The sequence below is a fragment of the Mandrillus leucophaeus genome, unplaced genomic scaffold (genome assembly GCF_000951045.1).
Source record: "Mandrillus leucophaeus isolate KB7577 unplaced genomic scaffold, Mleu.le_1.0 Scaffold508, whole genome shotgun sequence".
Taxonomy (NCBI): Eukaryota; Metazoa; Chordata; class Mammalia; order Primates; family Cercopithecidae; genus Mandrillus; species Mandrillus leucophaeus.
The window spans coordinates 355,132-370,503 of NW_012105453.1; the positions used below are offsets into that span (position 1 = coordinate 355,132).

The 15,372-nt window shown below is 47.0% G+C and overlaps 1 protein-coding gene and 1 pseudogene across 1 annotated transcript in view; one reads left to right on the forward strand and one right to left on the reverse strand.

Annotated features, from left to right (window-relative positions):
• Positions 1 to 15,372, forward strand: part of LOC105551137 (anoctamin-2) — a 351,959-nt gene that overhangs the window by 323,867 nt on the left and 12,720 nt on the right. Inside the window, exons 19-21 of the mRNA XM_011996294.1 lie at positions 12,563 to 12,715; positions 13,073 to 13,125; positions 15,060 to 15,241. Of these exons, the coding sequence (XP_011851684.1) occupies positions 12,563 to 12,715; positions 13,073 to 13,125; positions 15,060 to 15,241 (388 nt within the window). The remainder of the gene's footprint in view (positions 1 to 12,562; positions 12,716 to 13,072; positions 13,126 to 15,059; positions 15,242 to 15,372) is intronic.
• Positions 6,955 to 7,263, reverse strand: LOC105551134 (annotated as a pseudogene).

Consider the following 15,372-nt stretch of genomic DNA (forward strand, 5'->3'; position numbering starts at 1 on the left):
TGTGGTGGAATGTCATCGGTTAAGGCGGGGCAGGGCATTTGCACTTCTTTTGTGATTCTTCAGTTACTTCAGGCCATCTGGGCGTATACGTGCAAGTCACAGGGGATGCGATGGCTTGGCTTGGGCTCAGAGGCCTGACACTGACCTCAGATGATCTGCCCTCCTCGGCCTCCCAAAGTGCTGGGATTACAGGTGTGAGCCACCACGCCTGGTGGCTAGTTTTTTCTCTGATTAATCTGCCCTATCGTGAGTTGATTTTTCAGCAAACCCTCCCAGGACAAAGGAGAAATTCCACTGGCCCCATATGGGCAAACAGACAGTAACAAGAAAGGACCTACTGTTCTAGAAAATAGTTCGCCTAGTGATGCCTGCTGCAGAGGCTAGGTCTTTGCAGCTTCTGGTTGACCAGCAGAAAGGTGTTCTCAAAGATCGCCTGCTGTCCTCATTCTTTTGGCCTTGTCTTTGGGTTTTAGAAACCACCTACTGAGGCCGAGCAAACTCTGAACTGGATGCAGGAGGCTCTTCTCCCGCTTACTGCCCCACGCTTGTCTTGAGACTTCAGACAAGGCAGGGAAGGCCCCAGATGAGAATCCACTTCAGGGGAAACATTTCAAAGCCTTTCTGCGTGCAGGCTGCATCCCCTCGACTCTTTTCTGAGTTCTCTGCCACATTAATGGCCCCACCATCCTCCAGGCCCCTGGCTGAGAAATCTAACATCACTGCTCATTCTCCGTTCTGTCTCCACACGCCTCCTATCCAGTGGGCTTGCTGTGCCGCCGATCTTCCCTCTAGAGCTGGGGTGTCCAATCTTCTGACTTCCCTGGGCCACATTGGAAGAAGAAGAATTGTCTCGATCTTCCCTCTAGAGCTGGGGTGTCCAATCTTCTGACTTCCCTGGGCCACATTGGAAGAAGAAGAATTGTCTTAGGTCACCCATAAAATACAGTAACATTAATGATAGCTGATGAGCTAAAACGATGCAAAAAAAAAAAAAATCTCATAATGTTTTAAGAAAGTTTACGGATTTGTGTTGAGCCACATTCAAAGCCGTCCTGGGCCATATGCAGCCCACGGGCCAGGGCTTGGACAAGCCTGCTCTAGGTTATCTTAGGAATCTGCTCCGCCGCCTCCCTTTTTTTTTTTTTAACTGCATCCTCAATGCAGCCACTTGCAGCCACCACCGTCTCGCCACTGCCTCATTTATTAATCCTTCCGAGGTGTAGTGTTGGTCATATCCCTCCAGTGTCCAAAAACCATCGGGGTGCCGTGCTCCTAGCAAGGCCCTCCCAGAGCATCCTTCACCTGTATTTAATCCTAAGTCCTTCTCCATGTCCTGTGGTCCAGGAAAGTGAATCCTCTGACCCTACAACTTCTTCCTGCCCTGCCTGTCCTGAGTGCTCTCCCGGCCCTGGACTTGCCTGCACCTTCTCATGCACGCATCCAAAGCCAGCTCTCATGTCACCTGCTCCTTGCCACCTCCCCCTTCCCCCTGCCCCACCGGATTTCAGACAAACTGTCTCCTAAAATAGAGATGCCTTTGGTCATTAATTTCCCAAGGGCAGATTCTTCAAATGGCAGGGCCTTGCCCAGCACTGTCCCCCTAGGGCGTGGGCACTAAAAACATATTGGGTAAGCCTGTAAAGGGGGTCACTGAATACATGAGTGTATCATTTATGTCTTCAGCTTTCTCTTATCTAGGCTAACAGAATCTCACTTTCTAGTGATGCTGAGCCACGGTCAATTCTCATTTATTTATGGGCTGACAATCCAGTGAGTGGATTATCAAGAGAGGTGGTTATCCTTGTTTCTCTTTCTCCTCTTCCTCCTTCCCTGTCCCCCTCTCCTGCCACCCCTTTCCTTCCTCTGCCTCTCCTCCCCTCCCCCATCCCAGGCCTATTAAGCACTCGTTTCTAGCGAGTAAGCCCGGGAAATAAGAGAAGGTGTAATGTGAACCCATCCATGCAGTTGAGAGATAGCAGCTCTAGGGACTAGCGTGGTGGGAGAGAAGACTGAAGTCCACAGCAGATGTCAAAATCTCGTTGGGGGCTGTAGTTTCTGCCATCTCCATGGATAACTAAGACTGGGCCGTAGTCACCATATCATTACTTCTGATTTCTCTGCGCCCTTGTGTTTGAAGTAAAAGCCCCTTCACATCCGCTGGCTCTTTTATCTGTAGATGATCACTGTAGGCAGAGTGAGCGTCTCTCCTTCCCATGTTCCCAGGGTGTCAGGTGAGAGTCAGGTGCAAATCTAGCTCTGCTTCTATCCAGCAGTGTGGCCTTGGGCATGACGTCGTATCATCTCCCTGGCTTCCCTTTTTTCCTGGAAATTAGAGGGAATTAGACCAGAGAATGAGTTTTTCCCTGCAGTGATGCAACCCACTGGTCTGTGGTCAAAACCAATTGTGCAATATGTCACAAGTAATGCACCACTGCCAATGTTTTAGAAATACAAGGTAAAACAGAGTCAGTGCCACCCTCGCTTTCTTAGATTTCTAAATGTTTTTTGAGGAAGGGACGTTTCAGCATGCACAAATGGAAGTGCAGGTCATCATTTTTCATTAAGTGTCTTGACAGGAATAATAAGTTTCAGACCACGAGACCAGCTGACCTTCAGGGTGCCTTCCAGTGATGACATCATGGTTCATACATCCTAGTTGAACAATGCACCTTGAAGCCAAGAGGCCCAGGGTGATGTGAGTTGCCTAAGGTCACCCAGATGACTCACTAGTGGAATTGAGGCTAGAGCCCCTTTCCAGACCATTCCATGGGAGACTGTCTTCAAGACCTACAGGAACTTGGGCTTCTGTGGAAGGATGAAATGAAGTGAGGTTTCCTCCTTCCTTCCCAACTGGCTAGACCTCCCCAATTCCAGAAGGGTCCGTGTCTTGGACTTTGAACAAAAATGAGAGCAATGAAACCAAAGCTGCCCACCGCCTCTGGTGTGCTTGACATGGTGATCCCCGGCCCAGCTCTCAGCTGTCAGCCTCTTTCCCTGAGATCCCCAGGACCACCCATGCAGACAGGAAGTGCGCTGAGCCCACTCCGGGCCTGTCAGTAGGAATGGTAGGGCAGGTCATCAGCCGAGGGAGGCAGCAGGGGGAGATGTATTATATTTACATTTTCCTAAATTGAGCTGGAACCTGGGCTGGGGCCCAGCAGGCTTGGGGGAGGGGCCGCGAGGTGAAGGGAGGCTGGGATCAGCCTGAGGAGGGGCGTCGGGGTGGGGAGCCCCCTCGGGCCAGTGGGTGTGGGGATGGGCTGGCTCCAGACAAAGGGAAACCTGAGAGTGAGGGATTAAGCTGGAGAAACCTGGGAGGGGAGCAGCGCGGGCTTTCGAGGGAATCTCCAATATCAAACCTTTTCCTGAAGGGCTTACTATGAAGGACTTCAGGAATCATCTCCCACTCCCCCATCTCAGAGGGGAGGAAAGAAAGCTGGCCCAGGAGTTGGCCACGGCGTTAATCATCACTGTCCCCTGCCCCAAAATGGGGCTTCCAAACTCCCTTGCCGCAGGCCTCTCACAGCCCTGTTGTGGGGTTTTCCTCAGGGCCTGGTGAGAGGAAATTCTTCATTTGCTTTAAGAGCTGCAAGCTTAAGTTCTCTGGACACTTGCAGCCATTTGACTTTTCCTACTGAGCAGAAAGACATAGGCCCAAGTTTAATCCCATGAGAGTTTAGTGACAAGTCCCAGAAGAATCTCTTGGTAAAGTGTTATCACCATGTCATTCAGATAAATAAATGATGTGATTGTCAGTTCTTCTCATCTGAAGACCAATGGCCCAGGGTCATGATGCTCACTACATTGTGATGGAAGCTTCTTGAGGGTGAGATGTGTGTCTTATTGATTCACAGTACTTAACCGCAAGGCCTGGCATACAGTAAGTGCTCTATGAATATTTTCCTAAGAAGCAGGAATGAAAGAAGTGATTCTGTAATGAGGACCTTCTGGGCTGGGTGGGGGTGGGGACGGGCTGTCAGTTGGACTCTGCAGACATGACCTTTCATGAAAACTCTCCAGACATCCTTGTGGTATTGATTTAATTGGGACAACCTACTCCACCTCTTGCGGTGCAAAGTCTCCTTATTTTGAAGTGCTAGTAATTAGGGAGTGCTGTCCTCCTTAGGGCAGGTCTCCTGTAACAGCATAAATTGATGAACTTATACAATTATCTGGATAGTTCAGGAAAACTACCCCAGATGTTAGACAACTACTGCTACGATAATGCTTTATAGCAAGTACCCCAAAGTCCCGGCGACTTAAAACAGAGACAGAGAATGAAAAACAATGAAAATGACGGGCTCTGGTACTGAGTTCCCTGTCTGACACTGATCAGGTGAAAGTGGCCACTTATTAAAGGAGTAGAACAGCCGGAGCCTCAGATGGAGGGACAACTTAGGTGACACCACTTTCTTTTCAACTCTGATATTCTTTGGTCATGGATGGCAAAGACTACAATGGGTAATTTCCAAATTTCCGACAGAGGCTGGATGTAAGTGATCAGATTTTCTAGAATACCTGAGAAACCGTCAGCACGGAAGGCCCACATATTCTGTCACAAACAACTCCAAGTGTGTGTGTGCTACAAGCCAATGGCTCAAAGAACCAGGAAATTCCTTTCCCTGGGCCATCCTGTTTACACACACACTGAGTCATTCCACTGGATAATGAGGCTCCTGCCATCTTCTCCAAATGCTGTTTAAACACAATTGAGGCAGCATCCAGGAGCTGCTTCTAGCATTTCTGGGAAGTAGATTGAATCCTAGGTCATTTCTCTCCATTTGCTGCTGAGGCATACATTGCTTGGTGTTGTCTGCACTGGACTCCCTCCCCATGCATACTTAAGAAAAAAGGCAGAAGTGTATCTGGATACCACAGCCCTCGGTGTACCACTGAAGGCTTCTGGGATGCAGAAGATGCCTGGTCAGTGCTTGAGGAGGGAGGAAGGAATGCAGGGAAGGCAGTCTTTTAGTTTAAAACTTATGAAGAACTGTACTGCTGCCCCACTTCTCTTCTTGCTGTAACAACCAGGAAGCTCGGAGGAAACATTACTGCTCAAACATAGCAGCATTGTGGTTCCCCGAGTTTGCTTACTTGTTTTGTCCTCTTTTCTGTGCTCCTTATTTCCTTTTTCTAAAACCCTATAAGCCTAATTTTATTTTCATTTTGTTCACTTTTGCACAGACCTTTTGGGAAGAGGTAGAGGAAAAAGAATAAAGCAAAACAAGGTCCTCAGTAATGATGTGTTGCTGGGGAACTTCTTTCCAGTCATGACTGGTTTCATGGCCCTTCGAACTCACACACTACATTACCACAGTCCAAATGAGAGGATGGAGGGACGGGAGGAAGGATGAATGAATAATTGTCCTTCACACTCCCGTCTTGCAGGTGGATAATGTAAACAAGAGTGAGAAAGCCAGACTGTTCATTTGTTCTTTCAGTAAATATTTACTGGAAGTTCACCAGTCTGTCCTCCAGGAAGTGAATCAGCAGATCTTGCCAACTCAAGTCTCCTAGCTTTGATGTGGGGCTGGAGAAAAAGCAGGGACTGAGTCTCCTTTAAACAGAAAGAAATGATGAAAACTTGGAGCCAGACGTGCCTTGCTGGTCTGTCCCAGCATTGCATTGCCTTGCATGCGGTAAACTCTTAATACCTAAGCTGTGACTTCAAGCCTGTCCCTTCCTGTTATGACTTCCCAGGCTTTCTGAATCAGTCCCGATCCATTGTGTAAACCCCCAGGTGACTCCATGCGGACTGAAAGGGAATTCCACGTATTGTCTTTATTTCCTAAGTATTTTTTTGTGAATTTGGATCAGTGAATTTGCAGGAATGATCTTAACTATCAACCATATAGCAAATCTTCATGTGTTCCTTCTACTGGTTCTTCACGTGGAACCCAGTGACGAGTGGTGCAAAGCCTCCATGGGTCTGCTGGTGAGAGTCGATTACTTCTGCCCAGCGTTCTACTGCACTGTTAATGCTGGCATTTTGCTCTCGCCACGTGAGGCTGTCAAGGATTGTTTCCATGCCCATCTTCCCCACAGCATACTCTGAGCCCTTGGAAGGATGCCACAGTAATCTGCTCATCCTTGTGTTTTAGCAATGCACATGGTCTCCAGTCTATGGAACGTGCTCAATAAATGCTTGCTGAATGAATGCATGAGTGAGTGGATGGTGAGTGATGGACATTGAGAACTGTCTTATGTTTCTATCAAGGCTTCACCATTTTTCTAAGCGATGGAGGCCCATGCTGAGGATCTATAATAGCTCATCCTTTTCTTCTCACTGTCTTTTCCTATTTGTGTGTTCAGTCGACGCTTGCAATTCTTATGCCAGATGTTGTCAGCCCAAAGCAGAGTTGACTTCCCTTGCTCTTGGGAAAAGGGGATTCCCGGGCACAGCCTGGAAATATGGACTGATGAAATAAGCAGTGATGACCGTCCCCTGCTGTGCTCTTACATGAGTATATATTAATGGGCTGTTTCTAGCGGCATCTTTCACTTACTGCCTCCTGAGTGAGAAGACAAACTCATACCAGTGTGTCCTTCCCTGATTCCCTTGCATTGCTCATTAATGGCTCACAAAAAGGAAGATTCTTTTTTTTTTTTTTAAGCATTTTGGTTATTTTTAATTAAAGAAAAACATCCTTCTCCAAGGGCAACAAAGTGAACTGAATGTTAGAAGGAAGCTGGGTGTGAGTTTCTCGCATGCTCTTGTTCCAAAACCTGGCAGTGAGGAGAAAGGGCCCTCCCGGAGCTCTGGGGAAGGTTGGCGCAGCACAAGGGTTCCTTTCGTGGGGTAGGCAGAGCCGCCAGCCCACGCATGGTCACGGGATTGGTTCAAGTGGGCTCTGAGGCAACTGCCACGTGCCAGTGTGTTGACATGATCGACATTAATATTCTTGGGGGGGGGCAATTAAACTGAGGAATGACACAGGGAGCCAAGAGAGTGGCTTATTCATTTGGATTCTGAATCACAATCAGGAAATAGTGGTTGTCTGGTGCAACCATAATTTCATTTTTCTTGGAGCAAATTCAAAAGAAGTTGAGATCGTTCTGGGGGTCAGTTTCACACACGGTGCTCCGTGCCTTCAGGATGAAGCTGTGCATGAGGCTGGCACACTGTGTGATGGTGAGGTTGACCATGGTGCTCTTGATGGGAACGCCGTCTCTGTTCACCACGATGATTCTCTGCACTCCCCTCTGGCTTTGAAGTCACTTCAGTGTCTCCTCCGCCTCTGATATTTACGACCGATCCGGTAGTCCTGCATTGCCAACACTCAAAAAGGAGAATTCTTAAGCCCCCAGTATTCAACTTCTTTAAGTAGACTGTGTTGCTTTTATTAAACAATAGAAAGCGTTTTTTTTTTTTTAAAAAAAAAAAAAGAAAAAAAACTATAATCATTTTCATTAGACTTGGACTCTCCCAACCAACTGTTTTTACTACAACTTTCTTCAAAGTCTTCCGTGCAGATTGCAGCAATGAGAATTGCGATGTAGAGGTGTTAATACTTCAGGTCTACCTTTCTTTTCACCATTATCAAGTGCAATGCTTTCAGTTCACACACTTTCATTTTTGGCCGTGTGTGTGTGTGTATTTCACAACTGGTGAAAATAAGGTCAGATTTATGAAACAGATACTCTTTGAGCATCTGCTATGTAAGAGGCACCACAAAAGATGGTGAGTGAGGACTTGGAAAAGAATCAAACAAGACACCTGGTCTCAGGGAGCTTTCCATCTAGGGAGCAGGTCAAATAAACAGAGAGGCACGTGCAAGGCATTATGGGAGTAAGGATGAGAGATGCCCAAGGCACCCAGTTCCACCTGGGTGTGCTGGTGGGAAATGGAGGTGGAGAGGAGTGTTCATACAGAAAGTGAAGTTTGAGTTGAGCCTGAGAGATGAATAGCATCCCACTCAGCAGACAAGGAAAGAAGGAAAATTACAGACAATAGTGGCGTGTACCAAGGCTCAGAAATGTAGAATTCATGGTGAGTTTGGGGAAGTACAAATGATTCTGGAATGGTTGGAAGGTAGGCGGAGTTGATCTCCAACATACTTGCTAAATATTTGCCCTTAGCACAGAATATGGGTTGGGAGGAAATGGGTCTGGATATGTTCACTGAAAAATTTTAAATAAATGAGTGAAAAATCAGAATTGTATTCCATCAAAATCTTCTCCACCAATCCCGGCAAGTCCATTCTATTTTATCTACTCTACTGTTTGTGTTCTCTAAACAGATTGTCCTGAAACCTGCTTGCTGAATGTTGTTCTGGTTAGTTTAACCCACTCCTCCTTGTTATTTTAACCTAAACTCAGAAAATCACTGATAGAGGAAATGTCTCCAGCATCAGGCAGTGTAGGGCTGATGGTTATTCTAGAAGATCCTTGGCTGCTGAAGGGTGAGAGGAGAAAACGAATGGGGTTTGCATGGAGGAGTTTCCAGCCTTTGAGCTCAGCATTACTGGAGCATTTTACAGCAGGCGTTGTAAAGATTTGGTTGAAAATCAACTCAAAGTTTTCTCCCTAATTGGCTTGGCCTGGTTTAATCTGTTACTGGTCAGGCCGAGCTGGCTTCTATTACGCAGCACACTGAGGATTTCCGGTGTTGCTCTTATCCTAATGGAGGCTTGCTGCTTTTAGAAACAAATCTTGGTGTTGGCAAAAGCTGGTATCATTGTATCCTCTGAAGTAAGCCCAGAAGGACTTCCATCTGATACAGCATTTTAGACCTTTGACTAAAAAGAGCAAATCTTGGATTTGGAATTTGCATGCTAGAGAGTTATGGTTTTATGTTTTATTCTCCCCCAAATAGAACAAAACTTCCTATTTGTTTCTGCCTCTTTGGGTTGAATCCTGGCAATGCTCAGGTTACCCAGTCTGAGCAAGCAGCACCTGCAGCAATGGGACGTCTGCAGAGAGGGCCTGTTCTTGGCCCAGGATACCGTGGAGTAACACCAGAGGAGGGGACAGGAGGATCTTGTCACTTCGGGTCCAGCATTGCTGGGCCCAGTCTCTTGAGGCCATCCAGTGCTGAATATAGAGACTTAAATGGTGAGGGGAAGGAGGAGGGACGTTTTGTTATGGGACTGGGGTAATGAACAGGAGCTGTTAGAGAGCATCGAGCCAGCACTGGAAGATGTTTGTGTTGACAGAAGAGGGACAACAGAGTCCATGTGTGGAGAGTTTGTGAAGGTAAAGAAGCAAACCAGCAGGGAACCCGTAGAAGACAGCATTCATGTCTGCCTCTGGAGTTCATATGAAGAGAGAAGCGGAAGTGGAGCGTCCCATTTTCCCTATAACCCTGGAAGGAAGTTAGATTTCAGAGTACCACGTGCACGAATGTGGTGAGGGCTTGCTGTGTACATTTGCAATCCCTCAGAGGTAAAATGCCCTCCTCCCTCCCCGTCAGTCTCCTTGCCAAACCCTTGCAGAGGCTCTGGGGAGTTTGCACAGTTCTGCTGGCGGAAGTCACTCATGATAAGAACATATGCCTGCTGAACTGAGCTCATTAGAATCAAGAAGACCAACTTATAACTCCATAAATATACATCCATCCGTACACTTAAGCACAGACATGCATTTTACAGGTCTTAGAATGCTAGACTAACATCTGTTTTCCTTTCCTTGTTAATTCCATTCATCCCCACACCCCCTCTGGCCTTATCCCCATTCCTGACTCCAACGTGAATTCCTCAGCAAAGCCTTATTTAAAAGATGAGAGAGCGCCTGCATTTTGAACGGGCTCCCAGAGCTTGTTTTGGGGGATTTCTCCACCACCCTCCAATCCTTGTTGGCCAGCCAGCTAGTCAGGTGATCACTCTAAGGTCCCAACCTGGACAAATCTGTGTCTTTCGATGCAGGCGTTCTTGCTGTCAATCAGCACCTGCCAGCCTCCTAAGGCCTGCCGGAACCTCCTGGGCACCAAGGACAATGGCAGTGGACAGGGTTGAATCAGCCAGAGCAGTGACCCACAGCTGTGGGCTGAGCAAACAGCCAAACCAAAAGCAGTTGGGCTGGGGAAAGTTCCTTGCCTGTTCCCTTTCCTGGAACTTCTGTTGTGGTTGCTCTTATGCCTCTGTAGAAATGGAATTTTTTTCCCCTTCGTGTCATGTTTTGTCATGCTTTATTTGAATATTCTAGACTCATGAAGCTTGTCTAAGACAATGTGAACCATAGCATCACAGCAAATCAGACTTGGAGGCAATATAAACTGGTCCCTTCAATTTATCAATGAGGTTGCAGATGCCCATTGAAACAAACGGGCTTGGCCAAAGTCATACCTCTAGTTAGAAGCATATCCAGGTCTAGAAGTTGAGTCTCTCTCATTCAGTGCTTAATCCTTAAGTTTGTGTCTGTTTAGCATATAAGTACATTGCAGTCATCTGTACACGATATTTATTCCAATAAGAATAAAATTACACATAATAGATACCATTTATTAAACAGTTATTATGTATCTGACATTGTGCATATTGTACATTGTATGTACATTGTACATATTTTGTATGTAATATCATTTACCCGTTTGGAAACCCTACTGGGTGGTTATTACTTTTATCTTCCATTTATAGTTGAAGTACGTGAAGCACAGAAAAGTTTAATAATTTGCCCTTAGTATGTAGGGGAGTCCTAGAACATTGTAACTTTCCTGGACTCTGGGTTGTGTTTCCATCAGCAAATATGTACTGAACCCCTAGAGGGGATGGAGGTCTTACCTTCTCAGTGGGAAGTAGAGATGTGTGAGCAAGTCAATCACAGAAGCACACAGTGAAGGCTGCACCAGAGGCCTGAACACAGGGTGGTGGGGACCAGAGGAGGAAGGATTGGGCTTCACCAAGGAGGTGGCATCTGAGTGATCTCAGGGATGCACAGAAGCTTGCCAGCCGGAGAGTGGATGCTTGTGCACAAATGAGTGAAAGGAACTAATGTGGCAGGGGACAGTTAGGAGAGTGAGAAGGCAGGACCATGGTCGTTGCTGGGGAGATGCTGGGAGATGAAGCTAGGGAGGCAGCTTGGAGGCAGATTATAAAGCTCCTGTATGCAGCGCTAGGGAATTTGGATTATATTCAGTGAACAGAGTGGAGCCAACAGGAATTTTTATAAGCAGGTAGATAACAGAATCAGATGACAGGGGCTGTGTGCTGGATAGACTCTAGCATTCTGGGAGACTGGTGACAAGAAACCCCATCAGGAGGCTGTTGCAATGGTCCAGGTAGGGCTGGACTGTTTCCGGCTGTCTGATGGGCCTGGGCTGTCCCACCGCGCTTTTGCTTCTGCTGCTTCCGCAGCTTAGAAGGTCTCTGACTTGATCCTCATGAAAACTACATGCCCATCTTTCCAGAGTGTGCTCAGGGGCTCTGCATGGAGACCCCCTTCAGTCCCTGCCCTGAACAGATGTGTGTTCCCCTCCATTTGGGTCTTCTCTATCACTAGTACATTCTTTATTCTTTCTTGGAACACATAAAACCTTGTTGCATCTGTTTGCCTACATTTAACTCTCCCCTTTCAAACCCAGCTTCTTGCAGGCAAGACCAGACCTTTGCCTCCTTAAATACTTGGTACGGGGCCTGACGTTTAGTGAGCTCTCCGTAAATGCATGATGGATGAATAAACTTTTTTGTTTTGTTTTGTTTTGTTTTGTTTTTTTGAGACGGAGTCTCGCTCTGTCACCCAGGCTGGAGTGCAGTGGCGCGATCTCAGCTCACTGCAAGCTCCGCCTCCCAGGTTCACACCATTCTCTTGCCTCAGCCTCCCGAGTAGCTGGGACTACAGGCACCCGCCACCATGCCCGACTAATTTTGTTTTGTATTTTTTAGTAGAGACGGGGTTTCACAGTGTTAGCCAGGATGGTCTCGATCTCCTGACCACGTGATCCACCTGCCTCGGCCTCCCAAAGTGCTGGGATTACAGGCGTGAGCCACCGCGCCCGGCCGATGAATAAACTTTCTAAACAAAGGCAGTGACTGTAGACATGGAAAGAAGAGTCCAAATTTGGGAGGTGGTTTTTAAAGCTATATCAAGGGTAGGCAAACTGTGACCTGTAGGCCAAATCTAGCCACTTTATATATTGCTTTTGTAAATCAAGTTTTATTGGAACTCAGCCAAGCCCACTTGTTGATGTGCTGTCTATAGCTGCTTTTAGTGTATAATGGCAGAGTTGAGTCATTGTAACAAAACCATATGGCCTGCAAATCCAAAAATGTTTATTACTATCTGGCCTTTTACTAAAAATGTTTACCAACCCCTGAGTTAGATCAGTAGGATTAGTGACTGGCGGTAAAGGGTGAAGGGAGGAATTAAGACCTTTTTTTTTTCTCAAATCTCCCCACCATGCCTAATCCAGAGCTTTGCTCCCAAGTGATGGCATTGACCCACAGGCCTGCAGGTACTTAGAAAGAAATACCGTGTATGTGGCACAGGAGGAAAAGGGAGGCTAAAAATTACCCCATATGGGAAAAGAGACCCAAGGAAGAAAGGACAAGGGGCCGTAGCTGCGAGCCAGAAGGGACCTGAGTCCTGCTTGTCCCTGCTGAAGCCCTCATGCTGTTCTCTCTTGCAGTCATCCAGTTTGGTTTCGTCACCCTCTTCGTGGCCTCCTTTCCCCTGGCACCTGTGTTCGCCCTCCTCAACAATGTCATTGAAGTGCGGCTGGACGCCAAGAAGTTTGTCACGGAGCTGAGACGGCCGGATGCTGTAAGAACCAAAGATATCGGTATGTGCCCCTCTTAGAGGTCCCACCAGGCCCATCCTTCTGTCATTCTATCCCCTGTGGACACAGTCACACCACACCAGGAATCAAGAGGGCTGCGAAAGCCCCTCTTCCCTTTGGGTCCCTCATCCTCATATCCTGAGGTGCAGGGACGCCTTCTGAGACCACATTATCCACCCCCACTTGTGATCTGAGCTTCCAGACAGGGGGGCTACCTAAGCCTTTCCAGACAAGCCCATTCTGGGGGGCCCAGCAAAGCTGCTCGGTAGTTCACCTGCGAAACATCACCCGGAGCTTCAGCCTTGTCATCACTGGGCCGAGGGCGGGAGTGAGCCAGACGCTCTCTTTTGTGTCTTGTAGGAATCTGGTTTGACATTCTCTCTGGAATTGGCAAGTTCTCTGTTATCAGCAATGTGAGTACTTACATTCATGACGCACTCGCTCTGTGGGAAGGGCTTCCAGAGAAGCTGAGGTCTTCAAAGTGGGAAGCCAGCCCTTGCACCTCCCCAGCCTTTTCCATTTGGAGCTTTATTGGTGAGAGCACTCTGGTTAACAGCTCACAAATGCCTTGTAACTCATCGTGCTGTCGCTAAGGCTGTGTAGGTTTATTTTTAATTTCACAAGGAGAAAGGTAATTATCCATCAGAATGCATACCTTGGCCCTGGCAGTCAAAATCAGATCTCTCCTTGGAGCCAAGAATGATGAGGAAAGAATGCTACGTATCTATTCATCTCTTTCCTTTCTGATTCTACTCCTGAGTTAAACAATGCATGGAGCATTGCCCAGGCTGCCGTCCCTAATTACAGTTCCTCCAGGTTGTCAGTGCAAAGTCTTAATTATCTCCAAGGACTCTGGCACTGCGTAGGTTAAGATAGGACATAGAAGAAGAAGGGTCCCACCTGTGGTTACCTCCTTAACTCTCTTGCCAGACGTGTCTACACTGCAGAGGAAATCCTGCTGGGCCCCAGCCAGCTCCTCTTCTGCTGTGTTCTTATATGGACAGTGGCCAGGAAGGGCCTCCTGTCCCACCTCCCAGGAATGTATCAGCCAGCTCAGTGCACACCAAGAAAGCCACGGCCCTTTTCCCTTGGGAGGCAAACAGTGATTTGACCTGATTTCCTACTAAGATCACATAAAATGGCTGGAAGGTGTGAGGTGAGGCAGAGAAAATCAGCCCCCTGCATTTTGGATGTTGTGATGTAGGAAATGCACATCTCGAGGCTTAGAAATAAGGTGCAATTTGGAAAACAGATCAGTCTGCTACTTTGAAGTTGTGTCTGCTAGAACAGAGGCCCCGAGTATTAATCACTTTGCATCTACAGTACGAAATGACATGCAGTCTTACTTCCCTGGCCTCTTTAAGCCTTGTTTACTTATCTGTCAAACGGGAGATAATAATAGCACCCACCAAATAAGATCATTTGGGACATTAAATGGCATGATGAAAGGACATGTAACAAGGGCTCAGTAAGTTGTAGCTGTGATTACGATGTTATTCCTTCTCAAATATGGTTCTGGCCATTCACATTCACATACACATTTAGAAAACAATATCTGAACTACATTTTGGTAAAGGGCTTTAATTGTTGGTGCAGGATGCAATATAAACACCTGCCAGAAAGATTTAAGACTTTCTTTGCAGAAAGTACCTCTGTGTTCAAATATGCAATCATTCATTTGTCGTTTGGTTTGCTCCATGGACATTTATAGAGCGCTTAGATATGCCAGACACTATGTTGGGTGTGTGTGGCTCCATCTAGCAGGACCTGTTTCTTTCTCCGCTGCGTCTCCATTTTCTTAAGTAAAATGGACACAAGAATAACTTCTATTACATGACTTGCTAAAAAAGTGTTGAGAGATAATGATCAAATGAAGCAAACTGTGGAATCACATTCTTGGTATTTCTGGATTTCTGGTACCACTCAGGGGCAGAAGTACATGGGCATTCCATTTCCTTGCCCATTACACTTACGTAGTACCCTCATCACTATAGGTAATTTTCCCAGGAAAGCGTGCACTCTGTTTGGGCTTGCTCAACAGCAATGTCACATATCTCAGAGGTGGTCTAATCCTTCCAGCACCAAATGGTCCAAACTGACTTAGCATCCTTTGCTGCAGTGGTTGACTTGTGCTCTTTTGGCAGCCACTGTCTGGTGGACTTATTATATTTGTACACATCAAAGATGGAAAAGGCAGGTGACTCAGCTGTGTGAGCTCAGGGACCTGCACATGCTGTATGAGCTTCTGTGTCAGTCAGAGCAGCTCCTTCAGATGGACAGTCTAAGAGTGGACAGTCCTTTTTAGCATCAATCCTGGCTACTCAGTGCTTATGGTTCTGTCCCTCAGGCTTTTGTCATTGCGATCACCTCCGACTTTATCCCCCGCCTGGTGTACCAGTACTCCTACAGTCACAATGGGACTCTGCACGGCTTTGTCAACCACACCCTCTCCTTTTTCAACGTCAGCCAGCTGAAGGAGGGGACGCAGCCAGAAAACTCACAGTTTGACCAGGAGGTTCAGTTCTGCAGGTAAAGTAATCTTCAGGAGGAGGGCAACAGAGGACCAGAGGCAATAGATCCAGATAATTATGGGGATGACCTAGAATTACAACACTGCACAACATGACGGTGTTTTAGACAATAGACCACATATATGGTGA